Source organism: Pleurodeles waltl, chromosome 2_1 (assembly GCF_031143425.1).
Source record: "Pleurodeles waltl isolate 20211129_DDA chromosome 2_1, aPleWal1.hap1.20221129, whole genome shotgun sequence".
In the NCBI taxonomy this organism is placed as follows: domain Eukaryota; kingdom Metazoa; phylum Chordata; class Amphibia; order Caudata; family Salamandridae; genus Pleurodeles; species Pleurodeles waltl.
In genome coordinates, this window is record NC_090438.1 from 538,359,312 (window position 1) to 538,383,768 (window position 24,457).

Below are 24,457 nucleotides of genomic sequence, written 5' to 3' on the forward strand. Positions count from 1 at the left end.
TGAGAAAATTGCTGCACGCCAACGCTGCCCGATGCGACGCCTACGGGGCGACCGGAACTTCAACGCACGGCCTCGCATGGACAACGCCGCCCGGCTTCCAGAGAGGAAATCGACGCGAGGCCTGCCGTGAGAAAGAAAATTCCACGCACAGCCTCCCGGAACGACGCGCAGCCGGATAACAAGCCGAGGAATCCACGCACAGACCCTAGGACATCTGGTAATCCAGCGAACCTTAGAAGGAGTAGGCCCGCGTACCGGAAAACGATGAACGTCTTCCCCGAGTGAAAAATAACGACGCAAGTCCGTGTGTGAAGGGGCGAAACCGACGCACACACCATTTTTCTTCCCGCAGAACGACGCACGTCTCCCCGCGTGAAAAATAACGACGCAAGTCCGTGTGTGAAGGGGCGAAACCGACGCACACACCATTTTTCCACGCATCTCCTCCTCTGCGGAGATTTTCCACTCCAAACCAGGTACTTTGTGCTTGAAAGAGACTTTTTTTTTTTTTTTTTTTTTTAAAGAGTTAAGACACTTTATATCACTTTTCAGTGATATTCCTACAAATTCTTATTGCATCTTTTATTGTGTTGATCTACAAATATCCAGATAAATATTCTATATTTTTCTAAACACTGTGTGGTGTATTTTTGTGGTGCTATATGGTGTTATTGTATGATTTATTGCACAAATAGTTTACACATTGCCTTCTAAGTTAAGCCTGACTGCTCGTGCCAAGCTACCAGAGGGTGGGCACAGGATAATTTGGATTGTGTGTGACTTACCCTAACTAGAGTGAGGGTTCTTGCTTGGACAGAGGGTAACCTGACTGCCAACCAAAAACCCCATTTCTAACATTGGTGATCAGTGGTGAGGATAGGACTCGTAATTGTGCAGTGACATACAGTAGCTAAGTATTTCACTACCTACCCACAGTTGAAGGACAACTTGATTTTTATCTCTTTTTGCAAATTCGTTTTTCCTGACAATTTTCAAAAACTAAATCCTCACTCAACATGTCTCTGGCTGGGTCTCAAGTAAGAGATTTGGACCTAGCCCTGTTGGAGACACATACTGTCAAACAGATAAAAGGGTTCTGCAGGGTGATGAGAGTACCCACCCAAGGGGCCTCCAAAAAGGAGGACTTTCAAGTGGCGCTGAGGGCCTGGGCAGAAGCCCATTTAGAGGAAAGTGATGAGTAAGAGGAGACAGAAAATGGCCTCTCAGAGGATTTATTGCCATCAGTGGGTAATATTACCACTGCAATTGTGCCCCCTTCTAGACCAGGGAGCAGTGTCTCTGAGTAAAGCCTGCCCGCAGAGGAAAGGAGAGAAGAAAGGGAGTTCCAATTGCAACTGGTAAAACTGAAAATTGAGGCCCAACAGGAGGAAAAGAGGGCAGAGAGAGAAGCCAAACAAGCTGAGGCTGAAAGAGCAGCCAAACAGGTGGAAGCTGAAAGAGCTTTGGCTGAAAAGAAACTATTGTTGGCTCATGAACGGAGTCTCAAGGAGCTGGAGATCAAGGCGAGACAGTCTGAATCCAGCAGTAATGGTGGCAGCATACAGGCAGGACCTGCTGGAGAAAAGAAGGTTCGTATACTCAAAAATGTGGTGCCCAGTTTTGTGGTGGGAGATGACATAGATAAATGGTTAGCTGCTTATGAAGTTGCACTAAGGGTTTCTGAAGGGCAATGGGGGGTAGCTGTGTGGGGATACGTGCCGCCATTGGGGAGGGACACACTTCTCACATTGGATCAACCTGATCAAAACACATACCCACTTCAGAAAGCCACTTTACTTGCCAAGTTTGGGCTGACCCCAGAGGGATACCGTCAGAGGTTCAGGGACAGCACCAAACAAACCACACAAACATGGGTAGATTTCTTTGACTTTTCCAGTAAGGCACTGAATGGATGGGTGCGGGGCAACAAAGTAGATAATTATAAAGGGCTATATGAATTGATTCTGAGAGAGCATATGCTCAATACTACTTTTACAGAGTTGCGCCAGCACTTGGTAGATAGTAAGCTGACTGATCCCAGGACACTTGCTGAGGAGGCGGACCTCTGGGTTAGTTCCAGAGTGTCCAAAAAGGTACCTGGGGGGGACACCCACAAAGGTGGTCAGGGTTCCCAACAGAAGAAAGAGGAGGGAGATAAACTTACAGATAAGGAACTCTCCAAAGGCCCCCAAAAGAATTCCCAGGGAGGGGGTGGCAACCATTCCTTTTCGAGATTTGGGAAAAAGCCAGGGACTTATGATAAATCAGGGAGATCCAACCCCAAATGCTTAGAGTGCTACCAGTATGGTCACTATAAAGGCGACCCCCAGTGCTCCAAGAGGGCACCGTCCACTACTGGACAGACACCTGGGTTGCCTAGTGTAGCGCTTGGGGGGGAGATGGACCCAGATAGCTTTGGGGAACAGGCAGAGGTTTCCCTAGTGTCCCTGGGAGAAAGAGAAATGGTGCCCAAAGCCCACATGCCCCAAAATACTTCCAAGTACAGGCAGTAGGTCACCATTGATGGGCAAAAGGTGGAGGCTCTGCGTGACACAGGAGCCAGTATGACTATTATCAAGAGTCAACTGGTGTCATCAGAGCAGATAGTCCCTAATACATTCCACCAGGTCATAGTCGCTGACAATCGTGAGAGTCACCTACCGGTGGCTCTGGTTCCCTTTGAGTGGGGGGGGGGGGTCTCTGGTACTCTGAAAGTAGCTGTGAGTCCTGCCATGCCTGTAGATTGTCTGTTAGGCAATGATCTTGAGCATACTGCCTGGAAAGAGGTAGATCTCAGATCCCACCTGGAGATGTTAGGTTTGCCTGAGTGGGTCTGCATGACCACACGGTCCATGGCTGCCCGGGAAGGGAGTCAAGGGCGTCTGGAGCCTGGAAAAATGGCCCAGACAGCTGCAAAGAGGAAGGGCACGAGGCACTGGAAAACTGCCTCAAATGTTCCTACGGTGATGGACGAGGCCCCTGAGGAGGAGGAGGCCCCTGAGCCAACTGGGGAGGACATAGCTGACCTGGGTAACCTCCCTGAACTTGCTGGCTGGCAAGTAGAGGGTGGGCCAACCAGAGCAGAATTCTGCAAGGCGCAGAATGAATGCCCCACCCTTGAGGGTCTGAGGCAACAGGCCACAGCCCAAGCAGCAGGTGACGCCTCTGGCACTCACCATATTTACTGGGAGAATGATATCCTTTACAGTGAGCGTAAGGTTCAAGGTCCTGGGGCAGCCCATGTGCTGGTGGTCCCCCAGTGTTACCGGAACTTCCTACTGGGTCTGGCTTACGACATCCCCCTGGCAGGACACCTGGGCCAAGACAAGACCTTTAACAGGCTTGACACCCACTTCCATTGGCCCAGAATGAGGACAGCCTCAGATAACTTCTGCAGAGCTTGCCCCACCTGCCAGGATAGTGGGAAGACAGGGAAACGGCTTAAGGCTCCCCTGCTCCCGCTCCCAGTCGTTGGCACCCCCTTTGAAAGGGTGGGCATCGACATTGTTGGTCCCTTGGACCCCAAAACTGCCTTGGGCAACAGGTTTATCCTGGTTTTGGTGGACCATGCCACCCGCTATCCAGAGGCAATCCCTCTGAGAACAGTGACTGCACCGGTGGTCATCAGAGCCCTGTTGGGAATATTTACCCGTGTGGGATTCCCTAAGGAGGTTGTGTCTGACAGGGGCACAAACTTCATGTCTGCATACATGAAGTCCATGTGGAATGAGTGTGGGGTCGCCTACCGTTTTACCACCCCTTACCATCATCAATCCAATGGGCTTGTTGAGAGATTCAACAAGACCCTGAAAGGCATGATTAGTGGCCTGACTGAGGCCATGAGGCGTAAGTGGGACGTCCTCTTACCCTGCCTGTTGTTTGCTTACAGAGAGGTGCCCCAGAAAGGGGTGGGCTTCAGCCCCTTTGAGCTTCTCTATGGTCACCCTGTCAGGGGACCCCTAAGCATTGTGAAGGAGGGCTGGGAGAAAGCTCCCAAGTCACCTCCCCAGGATGTGGTCAGCTACATGCTGGCCATCTGCAACCAAACCCCATGCTTCTGGGAGCAGGCCCAGAGTAACCTCGAGGCCAGTCAAGAGGTGATGAAGGAGTGGTATGACCGGAAGACCACTCTGGTTGAGTTCTCACCTGGAGACAAAGTTTGGGTGATGGAGCCAGTAGAGCCCAGGGCTCTCCAGGACCGCTGGACTGGCCCCTTTGAGATCAAGGAGCGTAAAGGGGAGGCCACTTACCTAGTGGACCTCAAGACCCCTAGGCACCCCCTAAGGGTCCTCCATCACAACCGGCTCAAACCTCACTTTGAGAGGCCTGAGGTCAGTATGCTCCTGGTCAAAGATGAGGGCATGGAAGAGGAGAGTGAACCTCTCCCCGACCTCCTCTCTTTCAAAGAAGGGGATGGGTCAGTGGGGGGGTGTCATTCTCTCTGACTCCCTGACTCTAACCCAGAGAGGAGACTGCTATGAGCTGTTAGAGCAGTTCTCCCCCCTGTTCTCCCTTACTCCTGGACTGACCCACCTCTGTGTTCATGACATTGACACAGGTGACAGTCCCCCTGTGAAGAACAAAATTTACAGGTTGTCGGATAAGGTGAAGGCCAGCATCAAGGAGGAGGTCTCCAAGATGTTGACTTTAGGGGTTATTGAGAAATCCAGTAGTCCCTGGGCCAGCCCGGTGGTATTGGTTCCTAAGGCTACTGCCCCAGGTGCGAAGCCAGAACTCCGGTTCTGTGTGGACTACCGGGGTCTCAACTCAGTCACCCGGACTGATGCTCACCCCATCCCCCGAGCTGATGAGCTCGTTGACAGACTCGGTGCTGCCAAGTTCCTGAGTACGTTCGATCTTACTTCAGGGTACTGGCAGATCCGCCTGACTGAGGGGGCTAAAGAAAGATCAGCATTTTCCACCCCCGATGGACATTACCAATTCCAGGTGATGCCATTTGGACTTAAAAATGCCCCCGCTACCTTCCAACGATTGGTTAACGGGGTCCTAGCTGGTAAAGATGCCTACTGTGCAGCTTACCTGGACGACATAGCTGTCTACAGTTCCAGCTGGGAGGAACACCTGCTCCACCTCAAGGAGGTGCTTCAGGCTCTGCAACAGGCAGGCCTGACTATCAAGGCTAGTAAGTGCCAGATTGGGCAGGGTTCCGTGGTGTACTTGGGACACCTAGTAGGTGGTGTCAAGGTGCAGCCACTCCAGGCCAAGATTGAACTATCAAGGCCTGGCAACCACCTAGAACACAGACTGAGGTGAGAGCCTTTTTGGGCCTCACTGGATACTACCGCAGATTCGTCAAGGTCTATGTACCATTGTGTCCCCCTTGACAGAACTCACTTCCAAGAAACAACCTAGGTTGGTGAATTGGACAGAGGCTTGTCAGAAAGCCTTTGATTCTCTGAAGGAAGCCATGTGCACGGCCCCGTGCTCAAGGCCCCTGACTACTCCCAGGAATTTATTGTGCACAAAGACGCTTCAGAGCATGGCATAGGGGCTGTTCTAGCACAGCTAAATGAGGAGGGCTCAGACCAACCAGTAGTCTTTATTAGCAGAAGACTATTACCACGGGAACAAAGGTGGAGTTCTATTGAGAAAGAAGCATTTGCTGTGGTCTGGGCACTGAAGAACCTAAGACCCTACCTGTTTGGGACCCACTTCCGGGTTCAGACAGACCACAGGCCCCTCAGATGGCTCATGCAGATGAGGGGTGAGAATCCAAAACTCTTGAGGTGGTCCATTTCCCTACAGGGGATGGACTTTACGGTGGAACATCGCCCAGGGGTTGACCACGCCAATGCTGATGGTCTCTCCAGATACTTCCGCCTTAGCGATGAGAGCTCCCAAGAGGTTGGGTAGCTCTCCCCACTTTCAGCTGGGGGGGACACATGTTAGACCTGACATGCCTTAGGGTGGTCACCCCTAACATTTTGCCTGCCTCCCTCCACTTTTTGGACTCTGTTTTTGCTGGCTTTTAGACTCTGCGCACTTTACCACTGCTAACCAGTGCTAAAGTGCATATGCTCTCTCCCTTTAAACATGGTAACTTTGGATCATACCCAATTGGACTATTTAATATACTCATAAGTCCCTAGTAATGTGCACTGTATGTGCCTAGGGCCTGTAGATTAAATGCTACTAGTGGGCCTGCAGCACTCACTCAAGTAGCCCCTTTACCTTGTCCCAGGCCTGCCATGGCAAGGCCTGTGTGTGCAGTTTCACTGCCACTTCGACTTGGCATTTAAAAGTACTTGCCAAGCCTAAAGCTCCCCTTTTTCTACACATAAGTCACCTCTAATGTGTGCCCTATGTAACCCCTAGAGCAGGGTGCTGTGTAGGTAAAAGGCAGGACATGTACCTGGGTAGTTTACATGTCCTGCTAGTGTAAAACTCCTAAATTTGTTTTTACACTACTGTGAGGCCTGCTCCCTTCATAGGCTAACATTGGGGCTGCCCTCATACATTGTTGAAGTGGCAGCTGATGATCTGAAGGGAGTAGGAAGGTCATATTTAGTATGGCCAGAATGGTAATACAAAATCCTGCTGACTGGTGAAGTTGGATTTAATATTACTATTTTAGAAATGCCACTTTTAGAAAGTGAGCATTTCTCTGCACTTAAATCTTTCTGTGCCTTACAATCCACGTCTGGCTAGGTTTAGTTGACAGCTCCTTGTGCATTCACTCCGACACACCCCAAACACAGGGTACTCAGCCTCACTTGCATACATCTGCATTTTGAATGGGTCTTCCTGGGCTGGGAGGGTGGAGGGCCTGCTCTCACACAAAGGACTGCCACACCCCCTATTGGGACCCTGGCAGACAGGATTGAACTGAAAGGGGACCTGGTGCACTTCTAAACCACTCTTTGAAGTCTCCCCAACTTCAAAGGCACATTTGGGTATAAAACAGGGCCTCTGCCCTACCACCTTAGACACTTGCTGGAGAAGAAACCTGAACCAGAACCTGCAACCTGCCAAGAAGAACTGTCTGGCTGCTCAAAGGACTCACCTGTCTGCTTTCTACAAAGGACTGCTGCCTTGCTGTTGGCCTACTGCCTTGCTGAACTCTTGTCTGGCTTCCAAAGTGCTCTCCAAGGGCTTGAATAGAGCTTGCCTCCTGTTCCCTGAAGTCTCAGGACCAAAAAGACTTCTCTTTTTCATTTGGACTCCTCGTGCGCTGAAGAATTCGACACACAGCTTGCTCCGCGGTGAGAAAATCGCTGCACGCTGACGCTGCCCGACGCGACGCCTACGGGGCGACCGGAACTTCGACGCACAGCCTCGCATGGACAACGCCGCCCGGCTTCCAGAGAGGAAATCGACGCAACCCCTGCCGTTAGAAAGAAAATTCCAATCACAGCCTCCCGGAATGACGTGCAGCCGGATAACAAGCCGAGGAATCCACGCACAGACCCTGGGACATCTGGTTATCCCGCGAACCATAGAAGGAGTCGGCCCGCGTGCCGGAAAACGATGCACGTCTTCCCCGAGTGAAAAATAACAATGCAAGTCCGTGTGTGAAGGGGCGAAACCGACGCACACACCATTTTTCTTCCCGCAGAACGACGCACGTCTCCCCGCGTGAAAAATAACGACGCAAGTCTGTGTGTGAAGGGGCGAAACCGACGCACACACCATTTTTCCACGCATCTCCTCCTCTGTGGCCCTCTGCGGAGATTTTCCACTCCAAACCAGGTACTTTTCAGTGATATTCCTACAAATTCTTATTGCATCTTTTATTGTGTTGATCTACAAGTATCCAGATAAATATTCTATATTTTTCTAAACACTGTGTGGTGTATTTGTGTGGTGCTATATGGTGTTATTGTATGATTTATTGCACAAATACTTTACACATTGCCTTCTAACTTAAGCCTGACTGCTCGTGCCAAGCTACCAGAGGGTGGGCACAGGATAATTTGGATTGTGTGTGACTTACCCTGACTAGAGTGAGTGTTCTTGCTTGGACAGAGGGTAACCTGACTGCCAACCAAAAACCCCATTTCCAACAAAATGGTTTTATATGGTCCTTTTTTAAAATGTGGCGGGCATATAAGTATTTACTACTTCCAAGAAAGAAAGGGGGATGGGCAGCCCTAAATTTTCATATTCATTACTGGGCAGCAGTCTTACAATATATTCAGCCATTAATTATTCAAGATGCTGGTGATAGAGCTGGTGGTGAGCTCTTTCCAACTATTTATAGTATGATATGGGGTAAGACTGCCAACGCTGCTTTTATGAGACTAGTGGAGCCAAGCTATTTTTAAAAAGTTAAGTTTAAGACTGTCTAGTCCGCATTTAAGGTTTGGTCTTGCATTAAAGGTAGAACTGAATTCGGTCGGCTTAATTTCTACACGCCTATATGGAATACACCCATACTCCCTGACATTTTTAAGGATAAATGCTGTGCTAAGTGGGTACAACGAGGCGTCCGGCGTACTGGGGATTTGTATAAAGATAGTTATTTTAAATCGTTTGATGAGCTGAAAACTGATTTCTTGCTCGATAGCAAAGATCTTTTAAAATTTTTGCAAATAAGGGATTTCTTGCTGTCTTCGTCTTCTTATGGCCCACTACGGGATAGAAATTCAATTCTGGAGGTTCTGGATAAGTCAGCTAATTGTCGGGTTCGCTCGCTGTATCCACTTACTTTGGACCTATTGTCTGACGATTTGGGCAAACACGCAGAGAGGTGGGGATGAAGTATTGGTGCTTCTGAAGCTTTGTTCCTGGCCTCTTTAGAGATGCAGCAGTTTTTGCTTGCTGCTGGGCCACAAGCTCAGCATTATAAGACAATATTTCACCTATATTATACCCCCGCTAAGCTATCTAAATGGGGTAGGTTGAGGAGAGTGGTATGCCCCTGTTTTAACAGTTTGGCGGCTGATTTAATACATATGTTTTTTTATCTGTGGTATGTTGCAAGAATCAAGTTTTATGCACCAGGACATTGTGATAATTCCTCAACTTTTATTATTAGGTATTGATGGAGCGGGGTGTGTAGGCCAGTCTCAGAGGTTTTTGTTTTTAACTGTGTCAGTGGCTCAGTGTTGCATTGCTTCAAACTGGCTGAAACCAACTTCACCGACCTTTAACCAATGGCTAGCCTGTCTCTGTTCAATGTTTTATTTTGAGATGGGTTCTTATGCGCTTAAGGGTCAATCCCGCAGGAAGATCGGTAAATTATTCTGAGCCCCACTAGCAAATGGCTAGGTAGCAGATAATTGCTTTTTCTATGTGAAGAATATATGCTATCATCAACTTTTTGCACTATTTCAGCACTTTATTCTTGGTGATAGTTTTGAAGATCATATTATTAACCACTGCTTGTTTAATATGAATGAATTAATTTATATGCATTTATATTAATCTTATCTATGTTTTATACTGTGCATCTTTAAAAAAAAAGAAATTACACTTTCCAATCATTTTGTGATTCATTTATTTTTAGGTGCTAAAATTCATGTTTACCATAAGAACCATGCAAGTGCCCTAATTTGAATCCTATGAATCTGGAGAGTTTACATGAATCACTTGTCAAAAATGATTCATCATTTAATTTCCAGTTGGTCTATTTGCATATTTTGGCCTTAGATCATATTTTGATGTGCAGGCCTACATCAAGGACACCAAAATTCTGTCAAACACATATATCTTGGAATACTGCCTTAAATGGACAGACATGTGTATTATATATGCAATGAGGCACTATCTTTCTCCCTTTATTCTCTTATGAAAAAAGGCTCTTATCTGCTAATGTTAATTTCCCTAACCTGGTTCAATTACAGCCATACAGTTTTTGGACGTGAACTTCTGCTAAACATGGTTCTATACAATTTGACACCTTCAGTGGCAAAGATTCTACAAAGGATGACCTATTCTGGTTTCATGTACTTGAAGCAGTTTTAAGCTGAATTGGACTTGTATATAAACAAATATTCCAAACCAAAGGCTGCAGAACATGTATGCAGCTGGTGACTTTTTAACTTTGTCTGAAGGGAAAAAATGAAACTACCTATTATCCACACACCAAATATCTTATACAGGAGAGAAAAAGAATCATAGAATCAAGGCACATACCAAATGTTTGCCTCATAAGCGTGGTGTTTTTTGGATGAACAAGGTCTATGAAAGTAACGTTTTTCATTTACAGAAATGTCAACTGGCAAGGTCCCTGGCAATTTCAAAATATCTGCAATAACAAAGTAGTAAACCTTTTGGTCAAAACCTTCAGTGAACCAAAAGATTTTTGAACAGCAGAGGTCTATAAAGTGTTTATCTCAACAACATCAAAAGATGGAATAGATTACTGTGAGAAAGTAGCCTCTGTCTAGCCTTGTTACCCCCACTTTTGGCCTGTTTGTGAGTGTATGTCAGGGTGTTTTCACTGTCTCACTGGGATCCTGCTAGCAAGGGCCCAGTGCTCATAGTAAAAACCCTATGTTTTCAGTATGTTTGTTATGTGTCACTGGGACCCTGCTAGCCAGGACCCCAGTGCTCATAAGTTTGTGACCTATATGTATGTGTTCCCTGTGTGATGCCTAACTGTCTCACTGAGGCTCTGCTAACCAGAACCTCAGTGGTTATGCTCTCTCTTTACAAATTACTAACAGGCTAGTGACCAATTTCACCAATTCACATTGGCATACTGGAATACCCTTATAATTCCCTAGTATATGGTACTGAGGTACCCAGGGTATTGGGGTTCCAGGAGATCCCTATGGGCTGCAGCATTTCTTATGCCACCCATAGGGAGCTCTGACAATTCTTACACAGGCCTGCCACTGCAGCCTAAGTGAAATAACGTCCACGTTATTTCACAGCCATTTACCACTGCACTTAAGTAACTTATAAGTCACCTATATGTCTAACCTTTACGTGGTAAAGGTTGGGTGCTAAGTTACTTAGTGTGTGGGCACCCTGGCACTAGCCAAGGTGCCCCCACATTGTTCAGGGCAAATTCCCCGGACTTTGTGTGTGCGGGGACACCATTACACGCGTGCACTATACATAGGTCGCTACCTATGTATAGCGTCACAATGGTAACTCCGAACATGGCCATGTAACATGTCTAAGATCATGGAATTGTCACCCCAGAGACAATTCCATGATCCCCCGAGTCTCTAGCACAGACCCGGGTACTGCCAAACTGCCTTTCCCAGGGTTTCACTGCAGCTGCTGCCAACTCCTCAGACAGGTTTCTGCCCTCCTGGGGTCCAGCCAGGCTTGGCCCAGGAAGGCAGAACAAAGGACTTCCTCAGAGAGAGGGTGTTACACCCTCTCCCTTTGGAAAAAGGTGTCAGGGCTGGGGAGGAGTAGCCTCCCCCAGCCTCTGGAAATGCTTTGATGGGCACAGATGGTGCCCATCTCTGCATAAGCCAGTCTACACTGGTTCAGGGATCCCCCAGCCCTGCTCTGGTGCGAAACTGGACAAAGGAAAGGGGAGTGACCACTCCCCTGACCTGCACCTCCCCTGGGAGGTGCCCAGAGCTCCTCCAGTGTGCTCCAGACCTCTGCCATCTTGGAAACAGAGGTGCTGCTGGCACACTGGACTGCTCTGAGTGGCCAGGGCCAGCAGGTGATGTCAGAGACTCCTCCTGATAGGCTCTTACCTGTGTTGCTAGCCTATCCTCCTTCCTAAGTAGCCAAACCTCCTTTTCTGGCTATTTAGGGTCTCTGCTTTGGGGAATTCTTTAGATAATGAATGCAAGAGCTCATCAGAGTTCCTCTGCATCTCTCTCTTCACCTTCTGCCAAGGAATCGACTGCTGACTGCACTGGAAGCCTGCAAAACCGCAACAAAGTAGCAAAGACGACTACTGCAACCTTGTATCGCTGATCCTGCCGCCTTCTCAACTGTTTTCCTGGTGGTGCATGCTGTGGGGGTAGTCTGCCTCCTCTCTGCACTAGAAGCTCCGAAGAAATCTCCCGTGGGTCGACGGAATCTTCCCCCTGCAACCGCAGGCACCAAAAGACTGCATCACCGGTCCTCTGGGTCCCCTCTCAGCACGACGACCGTGGTCCCTGGAACTCAGCAACTCTGTCCAAGTGACTCCCACAGTCCAGTGACTCTTCAGTCCAAGTTTGGTGGAGGTAAGTCCTTGCCTCCCCACGCCAGACTGCATTGCTGGGTACCGCGTGATTTGCAGCTGCTCCGGCTCCTGTGCACTCTTCCAGGATTTCCTTTGTGCACAGCCAAGCCTGGGTCCCCGACACTCTAACCTGCAGTGCACGACCTCCTGAGTTGTCCTCCGGCATCGTGGGACCTTCTTTTGTGACTTCGGGTGAGCTCCGGTTCACTCTTCTTCGTAGTGCCTGTTCCGGCACTTCTGTGGATGCTGCCTGCTTCTGAGTGGGCTCCTTGTCTTGCTGGGTGCCCCCTCTGTCTCCTCACGCAATTGGCGACATCCTGGTCCCTCCTGGGCCACAGGAGCATCCAAAAACCCTAACCGTGACCCTGGCAGCTAGCAAGGCTTGTTTGCGGTCTTTCTGCGTGGGAACATCTCTGCAAGCTTCTTCACGACGTGGGACATCCATCCTCCAAAGGGGAAGTTCCTAGTCCTCTTCGTTCTTGCAGAATCCACAGCTTCTACCATCCAGTGGCAGCTTCTTTGCACCCTCAGCTGGCATTTCTTGGGCATCTGCCCACTCACGACTTGAGTGTGACTCTTGGACTTGGTCCCCTTGTTCCACAGGTTCTCTCGTCCGGAAATCCATCGCTGTTGCATGGCTGGTGTTGGTCTTCCTTGCAGAATTCCCCTATCACGACTTCTGTGCTCTCTGGGGAACTTAGGTGCACTTTACAGCTACTTTTCAGGGTCTTGGGGTGGGCTATTTTTCTAACCCTCACAGGTTTAGTTTTCTTACAGTCCCAGCAACCCTCTACAAGCTCACATAGGTTTTGGGTCCATACGTTATTCGCATTCCACTTTTGGAGTATATGGTTTGTGTTGCCCCTATACCTATGTGCTCTCATTGCAATCTATTGTGACTGTACATTGCTTGCATTGCTTTCTATTGCTATTACTGCATATTTTTGGTATTGTGTACATATATCTTGTGTATATTTGCTATCCTCATACTGAGGGTACTCACTGAGATACTTTTGGCATATTGTCATAAAAATAAAGTACCTTTATTTTTAGTATATCTGTGTATTGTGTTTTCTTATGATATTGTGCATATGACACCAGTGGTATAGTAGGAGCTTTGCATGTCTCCTAGTTCAGCCTAAGCTGCTCTGCTAAGCTACCTTTTCTATCAGCCTAAGCTGCTAGACACCTCTTCTACACTAATAAGGGATAACTGGACCTGGTACAAAGTGTAAGTACCCCTTGGTACCCACTACAAGCCAGGCCAGCCTCCTACAATTACCCACAGTGTGCTACCCCCAGATCTATTTCACTTATGAACAACATCATAATGTTATTCAACATCCTTGGGAATAGATCACTTTTGTATATTCTTCAAATGGTACAAATAATAAAATAGTTTCCCAAGCATGCTTTGTTCTAGACCAAACGATCAGGAACAATATGTACATCAATCCTTAGTATATGATAGCCAAGTATTTGCACTCGATAACTGAGAAATCACCTTACAGGATTAGGAACAATCAATTGATTCTGCCCAGTCACCCTGTCATTAATAACATCATATGCCTCTATACGAAACCATATTTTAAAGTGAATGGCAAGAGCCATTCACTTTAATGTATGGTTTACAGACCCTTTGTTTTGAAGATTTCAATCAATGTCTTATAATCTAATTTGGCTTATGATCTATTTTGTTTTGAAGATTTCAATCAATGGCTCATGATTTATTTTAACAGCTTAAACTTGTCAATTTCCCATTTTACAGTTAGCTCTTCCTTCTCAGTGATGGAGTAGTTAGTCTCCACCCCCTAAATACATGTGACACAAATGCAATTGGCCCCTCTTCCTCATTTAGTAACTGAAGAACACTGTTCCTATCTCTTTACACCTGGCATCTGTGATTAATACACATTCCTCTCCCGGCATAAAGGCTTTTAAACACCGCACGTTGTCCAAGTCTTAACCCTATTGAATTCCTGAACACATTCCTCACTCCACACAAATTCAGAATTGTTTTTAAGCAAACTTATCAATACAATTGTTTTGAATGACAAATATTTCACAACATATGAATGTTATTGCACCATTCCAAACCTCCTTCTTGTTCAGTGGTTGTTCAGGTTTCTGAATTTCCTACACCAAACCTTTTTTTTGGGCACACCCCTTCATAACTGATCTTATGATTTAAATACATTAGTTCTTATCGACCGAAACAACACTTATCTGCTCTCAAAGTGAGACCTTGTTCTTGGAAACTTCTCAATACCGACTTAGCTCTTTGGTTTTGTTCACACCATGTAATACCACATGCTAACACATGATCCTGGTAGAACAGCACTCCAGGACATTCACCAAGAAAGGCTGGCATTACTCTTTGAAACATTGAAGCTATTGTGACTAATCTAAAAGACATGCACTTAAATGCATCCCTGGGTAAGAGTAAACCTGTGCATTCCTGTGATTTTTCGTGATAAGCTGAAGCCAAGTCAAGTGTGAGGAGATACTTAGCCCCCCCACCCACAATGTAAGCATCTCTGTTATGGTGAGTAGTGGAAATTTATGCATCGCCACTTCCTTGTTGAGGTCGAAACCGTCTACACATAGGCACATGTTCTCAATGAATTTCTTGACTAAAACTACTGGTGCTAATGTGATGCACCTAAATGAGTAGACTCCTTATTTTGGCAGAAATAGGTTTATCACCCTGATGTAATCTACTTCAGTGTATATACCCTTTCAGACACGCCAACTCATTGTTAAATAGAGAAGAAAAATATTCTTGAACTTTTCACATGCATTCCCTACCTGCTAGATTTGTATCTGAGGACTAGCATTAGAAACAAACCATATACTTAAGTTCTTATTTTGTTGTAAACCCAATATCCTATCATCAGCCATACTTACATTTATTTTCAAATGGTAATTTTCTCAACAAACTCAATAGTAGAGTCAAGGAAACCTGACATCTTAACAGGATGACCTCCATTCCCTCCAGGAATCACACCCAGCAGTTTCATTCTCACTGACTTCTCAAAAAACTTTCATATGCCTTCTCTGAGGTGTAAAAAATCATCTTACCTCTTCTATTGTTGATCACTATCCATTCTTCAGGATTTCCAAATTATCATTCTAACCTCTCACTGGAAGAATTACCTCATCACACAATTCTTTGATCCCATGCATTTTCTCTTTGGATAAAGTCCAAGCCCTGCAGCATTTGGCATAGCGATCCCTTCTCTGACTTTTGCTGCACTTGACTTTTATGGCAGGGCAGTGTTTACTAATCGCTGTGTGACCAGATAAGCCACATCTGAAGCACTGCTCCTTGAACTTATTGCCATGTTCTTCCTCTCTATCTCTCTTTACAGTCAAAAACACCACTATTGTTCCTACAGTTGGCATCGTCCTTTTAAGTGAATTTGTACATTTTACAATGTGTTCGATTCTCTTTGTAACCAAACTTATTTCTGAGAGTGGTGGCTCATTTTTGAGGTACATCTCTTCTCTCACCTTCTACCAGTTACAATTAATTAAAACTGATCACAAATTCGCTCATCACTTTGATGACCTAACTTCTATGTTGCAGCCAGTCTTCTAAATGTTGCCACATATTCCACCACACATTCCTTTTAAATTTTTTGCAACTTCCAAAGTGAGATCTTGCAAATAGAATTGGATAAATAAAATTTTTTAACACAAACCTCATACTCATTTAAACCTCTTGCAGGGTCTCTATGCAACTCGGGAAGGTCCTTCAATACTTCCTGCCCTCAGCACCTAAAATGTGAAGTGAGACATCCATCTTTCTGTCCATGTCTCTGCTGAGTCCACAGAACCTTGCAAAACGTTAAAATACCTTTTTTAAGTGGCTAGTCACATGGGCAGGTAACCAGGGTTACATATAAAAGAGTGATATTATGCTTGTCTAATGCCAGTGTTATTTCTTTTGTTATAAAACTCCTGCTCCATACACCAGGTCAAGAAATAGAAATACTTATAGTCTCTAGAATCACATCACTAGCAACAATGAATGATAAATAGTATGTAACAGAACGTTAATTAGCATGCAAAGACTTACAATAATAATAAACAAAACTCTCGTAAATTGTTTTTGCTTGCAGCAGAACACCAACCCACAGTCAATATTTTTCTTGCCGATGCATCGTAAGCACAGGGGGCTAAGACTCTCTCTTCTACTCACACTCTTTGAATTACTGGTATAGAATCAAAGTCTAACTATCACTGACAGGCTGAAGCCACATTCACAAAACCTCAAACAGGTTAAAAAATGATAGTGTGTGTACTCTTTACAGCTCAGCACCTCACTGAAGGCGATACTGTGAAGATCCTTATATGCATGAATACAGTTCACATACTTTCACATTACCACTGCTAAAAGACCCTGGCATGCGGGGTTCGGATGTCTCCTTTTCTGTGCATCATAATTGCATGTCATGTGACACTTCTTACTTGGAATGCATCACCTTGAAATGCATTACAGTGAGCCTCTATCTCTTCCCACAAATTTGTAAGCTTGAGGCTTTGCGTTACGAGCCTCCTATTCCACCAGTGGGTGAATTTTGCACATAACATAACACCACTTCTTCCTTCGAACGCATCACCTTGAAATATGTTATTCAAAGTCTCTATCTCTTAACCACAATTCCTTGAGCTTTGAATAAAATGCAACGCACTTAATGCCTGTAGGCTGCACACCTGCTGCTCAAAATGGAACAGAATGCCATCCAAGTGACCAAATCAGTATTTTTCTTTTGTCACCAATCCGATCCCCTCAACTCACAAAGCTGCTTTGTGTTAAGCTGTTCTTGCAGCCTTTCTGCGATCCATCCACTCTCACAAAGTCCTGTGAACAACTGTTTGTGAAAATCCAGTTCACTTTAGATTTGAATGTTGAGTTGTCATACTTCACAGATGAGAGTGTCTCTAAAGTGATTATGGAAGGAAAGACCAACTCCAAGTAATCTTGGTGTGTACTTTTGGAAGACACCTCAGTCACACCTCTCAGTTCAAATCTAGTTCTTCCAACCATCTGCCTTGGGATTATCCTCCCACTAACACTCCAAGGTTCCAAACCAAATTGATTTTAACGTATTACATTACAACATTCAACAGAAATATTGTACTGTGAGTGACATCAAGAGGATGAAAAAAAATATGCCTTGGCTCTCAGTTTCAACTATATGAAACATGCAGATCCTACAATGGAGAAAGTATCAGCTTTTTGTGCAGGGTCAGTTTGCCAACTTCTCTGACCTAAAAGCCTGACCTAATAGCCTCAGAAGTTAAGCTGTAAAGGCGAAATAAGGCTAAATCACACTTTATTAAACAGCAAAGGGACACACTTTAAAGAGTGATAATAAAGGAATTAATGAGGAAAAACTGTTGAAGTTTTGTGCAGATCCATAAAATGCCTCTAAAGTTATTAGGAAAACAAAAAATGCCTTTTCAACCAAAACTCTAAAATAATCCAAACTGCAGAGTTGCTATTGCGAACTTTGTAATAATTGTACATATCAGGTAGCCAAGATTTAGCCTTAGTTAAAGTCATACTTTCATGTTTTGCTGCTTTATTTCACAGTGCAAGTTTCCATTGCGCCTGATTAGGGCACCCAGTGGTAGAATATTGAAATACTAAACTGGCGGCGACTTAGCTCCAACCTGAAACGCACTTGTTAAATTTACTCATACAAACCTCTAAAGTTTGAAAAAATGTATGTTGAAATGTTTAAGCTTGCTCTTTCCTTGGAAAAAAAGCTTTGGGGTCTTAACAACTCAACTGGCTACAGTTCAATCTATTTTTTACAACAAGCTCTAGGAACCGAAGAATAAACCAGTAAAACCAATGCTACATCCTGTTGTGTTTAATGCAGCAAGTGGGAAATGACAGGATTGCTTTCGAATTACGGGCTGCTATGACTTTATTACATTATCACTGTTAAGAGGTGGCATTATAATTACAATTGTTTGACTCCAGCTTTAGCAATACATTTAGATGGGTCCTTTTTGGTGTGCTTCTGTTTTAAGTAATGGCAGGTGGCGGTCTACTTTGAAAAGTTTGACATTTTCAACTCAGTTGGTCTGTACAGATAATAAACTTTAAATGTTAAAAGGTTTCTGACAACACAATAATAGCACTACTGGCCTACAGTTACACGATGATCAGAATTCAATACAACAGCATAATTAGGGGAATTCCTAAATTAAAATAAAAAGGAATTGACAAATAATGATCTATATTTATTTTTTCTATTGTCTGACACAGTCTCACACAATTCTATTCATTAGGATTGTATTAGGAAATGAAAGTGAAGACATACTTCAGCATTGGACAGTTCAGGCCAAGGGCTGTGAGAGAGGCGTCGGTAAGATTGTTGCATCCAGAAACACACAGTGCTTGCAGGTTGTTACATCCTCTGCAGACCTTTACAATCCCTTCATCGGAAATAAGCTGAAACAGAAAAACATGAGGGTCTCATTTTAGAAACACTTAATTAAGGAGATCACACAATCAACAGTATGGGGCTGGAAGGACAGTAGGTCTAAACTGTCTTCGAAAAAAACTCAAAATCTACGTTTGACAGCGCTGACTTCATTGCTACACTATACCTTTTCATGTCACTGTATCTACTTTTTAAATCCAATATTGTGTACTGCACACTCATAAAAATAAATAAATAAGAATAAAAACATTAAGCATGGCAGGAAGCATAGACGAGGAGTAAGATTAGAGCATCCTGGACTACAGAAACAAGCCGGGGGAAGAGAAAGGAAACATATGCACTGCAACAGAGTGGGAAATGGAAACTTAAGCAAGAAAACCAATAAGATTGACATATGTATAGTTTATGCGCCATGCACAGGAACACACAATATCCACGGCCCCAGTGATGGATTAAAAATTCATGTACAAATGCAGAGAGAGCAATGTAGGTAACTATGCGTGTTTAGCGAAACCGAGGCAAGCAGATACTGGTCAAGACTGCATAATCCTAATACTGATTGGGCAGCAAGAACATTACAAATAAATTCGTATTATAGTACCAACAATTGCTTACCAGCCAGTCAACTGTGCCATAGACACCCTTCAAAAGCATCTGCAGAAGTCTTATTGCCTCTTGTTATCGGTTGTACAACTATATCATCTAATTGTTATAAAGATTATTATGGCATGTTTGATTCGAGGAAAGTAAGCATATTACCATCACACTGAGGCTACAATGGTGAAATCCATCTAGAAACTGGAGCACCAAATCTTTGTAGATTAATAAATGCACACACATATTCTGAGACGGAACACCCAAGACAATAAACAGACAAAATGTAGCTAAAGGGTTTATTGGATCATCACGGTTACCTGCCTCTTTGTTTGTGCTTAAAAAGCAAGATGAGCCAAGAGCATGCTTTGATTATGGAGCAATTTGCATAATTACATTAAAAACAAACTTCCATTGCCTTTCTGTAATTTTAGATTACATTAAACATGCAAAGATTTTTAGACCGCTAGATCTCAGTGAAGCCTATAATTTAGTCAGAGTACGAGAGGGCACAAGTGTAAAACTGCATTTTACACCAAGTTTGGACTTTTGAATATCAAGTTATGCCCTTCAGTTTCTGCAATGTTCCAGGTGCCTTTCAATATTTTATTGTTGAAGTACTGATTTAGTTTCTGGGTGAGTACTGTGCACTTTAGTTATATGATATCCAGACCTTCTCCGATTCCATGGAAATACAGATGCAAAATCTCAAACCTCTTCAGCAGATCATTAGCTTTTTAATAACACATACAAGTGTGCATTTTACACCACGTTTGCAGAGTTTCTGGGGTACATAACCACCCTTCAGGTTTCTCTGATGGATGATAGGAAAGTTTAATCAATAATTTATAGGACTATATCTACCCCTGTAAATGTAGTGCAAAGTTTGCTAGACGTGACTATTTTTACAGAGGATTTATTCATCAATTCTTTGTGTGGTCCAAGGAGGCTGTCCAAGTCTTTTATTTTTCTAGTGCACCTATCTTGCCGCACCCAAATGTTAAACTTCAGATTTTTGCAGGAATGCAGGCATCTGCCCAGGTATGGGAGGGGGTTTGTCTCAGAAGAATCTTGCAATTGGACAGGTGCATACACTGGCCTACTTTTCTCTAACATTTTCCAAGTAGTGTCAAGCGTGCGAGTAGGTTTTATGAATAGCCAGGAGATAATGTATATCTTCCCCAATTTGCTCAGAAAATACTAATTATAGGGCCCCAATCAGCACTAAAGGGAAAATGGGGTAGAGGGAAAAACAAGTGGTGACTTCCGGGTGTCTCGCTGAAGTGTATGAAAATAATCCCCAAAAGCATTCTTTAAAGACAGTCGGCATACAAATATAAACATTATTTTCTATTGCAAGTGAGTATAATTGCATGATATAATAATAACAAGACTGAATGAGATGTGAAATTTACAGTTGGGCAAGGAGGAATTGCTTTGACAAGGACACTTATCAATCAGGATACTGATAGTGAACCCACAGACGTCAAGGTAACACCAACGTCAGACGTCGGACAGGTAAGATTTCCTGGGAGAGACATTACCTTCATGTTTTCCATAGATACCATGTCATACCAGTGTAAACAAAAATGTTGGCTGGACTTTATTGGATGTAGCAAGTGAGTTCCTGCCTCTATGTGAATGAAAGTGGACTTGTATATTTTTCAGTAAGGCCTATCTATTCTGAATCCTGTCAAGCAGAATTAAATTATACCTGCAGAGACAAGGAACTTTTGGCAATAAAGCAACACTATTTTAAGAACAGAGGTATTATTTATCAGGGGCTAGGCACATGCTAGACGTTTACCAGAACCACAGAAAATGTGATATAAGAGAGAAGGGAAGACGGAACAAATTTAATTAATGAATTAAACAGTATTTGAGGCAATAAACGTTGTTGCAAGGAGAAAACTGGAGTAAGATAACGTGGTTAGCATAATTATCATATAACAATCAGAAGATGTTGCTACAAAGATGTAACCCTTCTTATGTACGTGTGAATATCAACATAGATTGGTGCCATTGGACTTACCCTCCTCTGTATCAGTGCACTCGGTAAAAGAACATTCAAATAAACTCCAGGCAAAGCAAAAGTCAGCATAAGAATCATTAGAAAAGGCCAAGACTAACGAAAAGCTATACTTATAAAAGAAGTCCACTGCCCAAATACTCAGTGGGTGATAATGTATGATTACTCATTAAGAGTTTACATTCGAAGAAAGTTGCAACTCAAGGCTATTAGTTCACTTACCAATTAACATATTGTGAATCCTCTAACTGTACACTTGCGGTTGACTAAGACTATGAAAATCCATCCTGTTTCAAAGATCAATGTTAAACTCTGTTGTGGGAAAATATGCCTTCCTTTAAATTGTACAACAATTAAGGCGAATGATGAAAAGGAAAATGAAGTACATAAAGTTTTAGATGCACACATTGTTAAAAGGTAACTGCTGTCCTTAGTGGATTGGAAAGGGTTCAGCCTTGAGAAGTGATCATAGGAACCAGTATCCAATCATAATGCTCCTTGTCTGCTGCAAGAGTTCTACATCAGTCAGCCAGATATAACAGGAGCCCGGACGATAAGGCGTCAGTCTTTGGGTGGCTGGGGTCTGTCAGGATGCGTGGGATGTGCTTACATTTTTCCACTGGTTACATGCAGAGATGAGCTACTTCAAATCTCCTGAACGCACGAGTCTTCAGATCAGAAAAAGATGGAAGTTTGAGTATAGGTGGCATCTGGAAATAGGCTTTGCATCTCAAATGGAACTAGTATGCTGAACACCTGAGTGAACACTAAAAGGGATACACATCGAGTGGAACCACCAGACTCACACAAGACTTACACATGGTGGAGGCCATCTTGAAACGTAGAGTATAAGTTCCTCATAGTCCATAGCACCCTCGCTGGGAAACAGATAGGCATTGGAGCACTAAAATCACACTTAATAATTTGTATTTCATAGATTGCAATATTGGAGCTTTCTATCCAACGCGATTTAATAAGCTAATGTCTGAATGTGGATCAGAAGTCTATGGATTGCTTAACTCAGGCAGATGGTCTAAGAAACAACCCTCAGAGGCTATCACAACCATGGATGCCCTGAAATCTAAGAGAAGTTGCTTTCAAATGGCATGCAGAAGCCACAATATAAGGCGGTAGGAGGAAAGAACATTGTAAATTATAGCTCTGAAAGTGTCAGTATTGCAAAACATGTGTTGGCTGCACCTTGAAAGGCTCAGTCACACATTGGATGGGTAACAACTTTGAAATATGGAGTTGAGGCTATGAAACATCTTTGTTCGATGGGCAATATGATGCTGATGTCAAATGACTCAATAGTGAACACTTTGGAGGATTACAAAGTTTCACGAGTGCATTTATGTGATAAAAGATTTTTATGTATTTTTAGATTCATTTATAAGCTGGAAGGGTTTCTAGCTTAGTGGGTGCAAGGCTTTTTAGTGCAGCTAACCCTGATAATTGAAATCCTTGCTAGGTAATCAAGGTACTTAGTTGTTACAGCTAGAACTTGTTCAGAAAATTTCCATCCCTGGCAGTGTCTAAAGCACAGGAGCATGAGCATCATTACTACCCTTCTGAATCCTTCTTGAAGGCAAGTAGAGACACTGGGGCAACGTGTAGCTGTTGTGTTTCAAAACACTAAAATAAACTAAAATAGTAATCAATAAGAATGTTTTCAGATCAGCATACAAAGTGAAAGCTGGCCTGTCATTTTAACATGTTAACCGACACAAACAGAACTGACATAAGCTCAATGGGGAGCTTGTTTTTATTTCCCAAAATAAGTAAAGAAAATGTACCATGCCAATATAAGTAACGAAAGGAGGAAAATTGTCCCTGAATGCCAAAATTGTTGACCTTTCCTTCAGTGGCCTCCTGGCTAGAATTTCCTACTTAAATTTTAATTAAATCTGGAAACTCCTTAATAACTTTGTCCTGTCGACCACTCTACATAAGTGTGTCAGGATAAAACATTATTTGCAACTGTGCTAATTAAAGTGCAAATTGATCAAGCGAAGATAAAGTTTTTTTTAGCAAAGCAAAACATTTTCCTGTGGAGTGCTCTGTCAACCTTAACTATAAAAGCACAAATAACATGTCTCTATAATAATGTATAATACTGTTACATTTAATCATCCTCTATTAGGAAATAACATCTCTCCTTTACACGCTGTGCACATTAAGATTTAAATACAGCTTGTATCACTTACTGTACATGACTGCAAATTCAATATCACAAGTTTCTGACAGTGATTCTGAATGTGCTTCAGAGCTTCATCTTCTAACTGTAAAAAAGCATATATAAAAATATTTGAATTGCTGCAGACCAGTTGTTCAGCTACTAAAAGCTCGCTTTCACAAATGGCAATGTTTTGCCTAGAATTACCAAAAAGGTATGTCTGACATTTAAACAAAATTATGGGCACTTTTTGTTTCAGAATGTATATTTCACTTTTTTTTATGCCTTCTGGCTTTAAGATAGTTTTCATGAAGTTTGGAAAATAGTTACCTAAAAATCGAAGAAGTCAATAGAATGAACATGGAGTAAAATAACCTCACAATTTAGAAATGAAAACTAAGGGACTGATTTAGAGTTTTGCAGATATGGGACATCTGCCAAAATATGGCAGACGTTCCCTGTGCTATATTTGGTGGGTACAAAAATCTGTACTCTCCAAGTAGGGCAGTCACTTTTTGACAGATATCCTGCTTTGTTAGATATCAATCATCAACTGGCATACCGGTTGATCTATGCTTTGGTTTGACATTAATTGATTCATGGCAGATATCTTCTGTCTTATTTTTGAGAACCAGATTAGTTCTAAACAGATATTTTCAGTAACACTGCAATTTTCATTCTAACATGAGTTCCATGTGAAAGCCTGTTTTACGTTTATGATTGATATTCATGTTCACATGGACATTTAGGCTGCTCTTGTTATTCTGGATTATCAGATATCAAGTTATTAGGAGGGCTAAAAAGACCTGGAAAATATGGAAGCCTGGGCACTGAAAATTGGGCCAACACAAACATTAAACTGGCAACACAGTTTAACTTTACATCTTCAATTCCATGTTAGTCTAAGGACTTCTGGGGCATAAGTGGGAGTCAGTATTTAAGGCCCTTTCAAGATGTAGCAGACGTTCAGCACTGTATAGTTGTGGTGATTATTTGCTTTAGTTCACACCCATTTTTTCATCCTTGCACCATTGCTGTTTTTTTTTTTTTTACTTCCAGTTTCCCACAATTAGGATTTCCCCCCT

The 24,457-nt window shown here is 43.5% G+C and overlaps 1 protein-coding gene across 1 annotated transcript in view; it reads right to left on the minus strand.

Moving 5' to 3' along the window:
* The window catches only part of FBXL2 (F-box and leucine rich repeat protein 2), a 403,194-nt gene that overhangs the window by 124,084 nt on the left and 254,653 nt on the right, over positions 1-24,457 (minus strand). The window contains exons 9-10 of the mRNA XM_069214254.1: positions 23,404-23,478; positions 18,451-18,581 (exon numbers count right to left, since the gene is read on the minus strand). Coding sequence (XP_069070355.1) covers positions 18,451-18,581; positions 23,404-23,478 — 206 coding nt within the window. The remainder of the gene's footprint in view (positions 1-18,450; positions 18,582-23,403; positions 23,479-24,457) is intronic.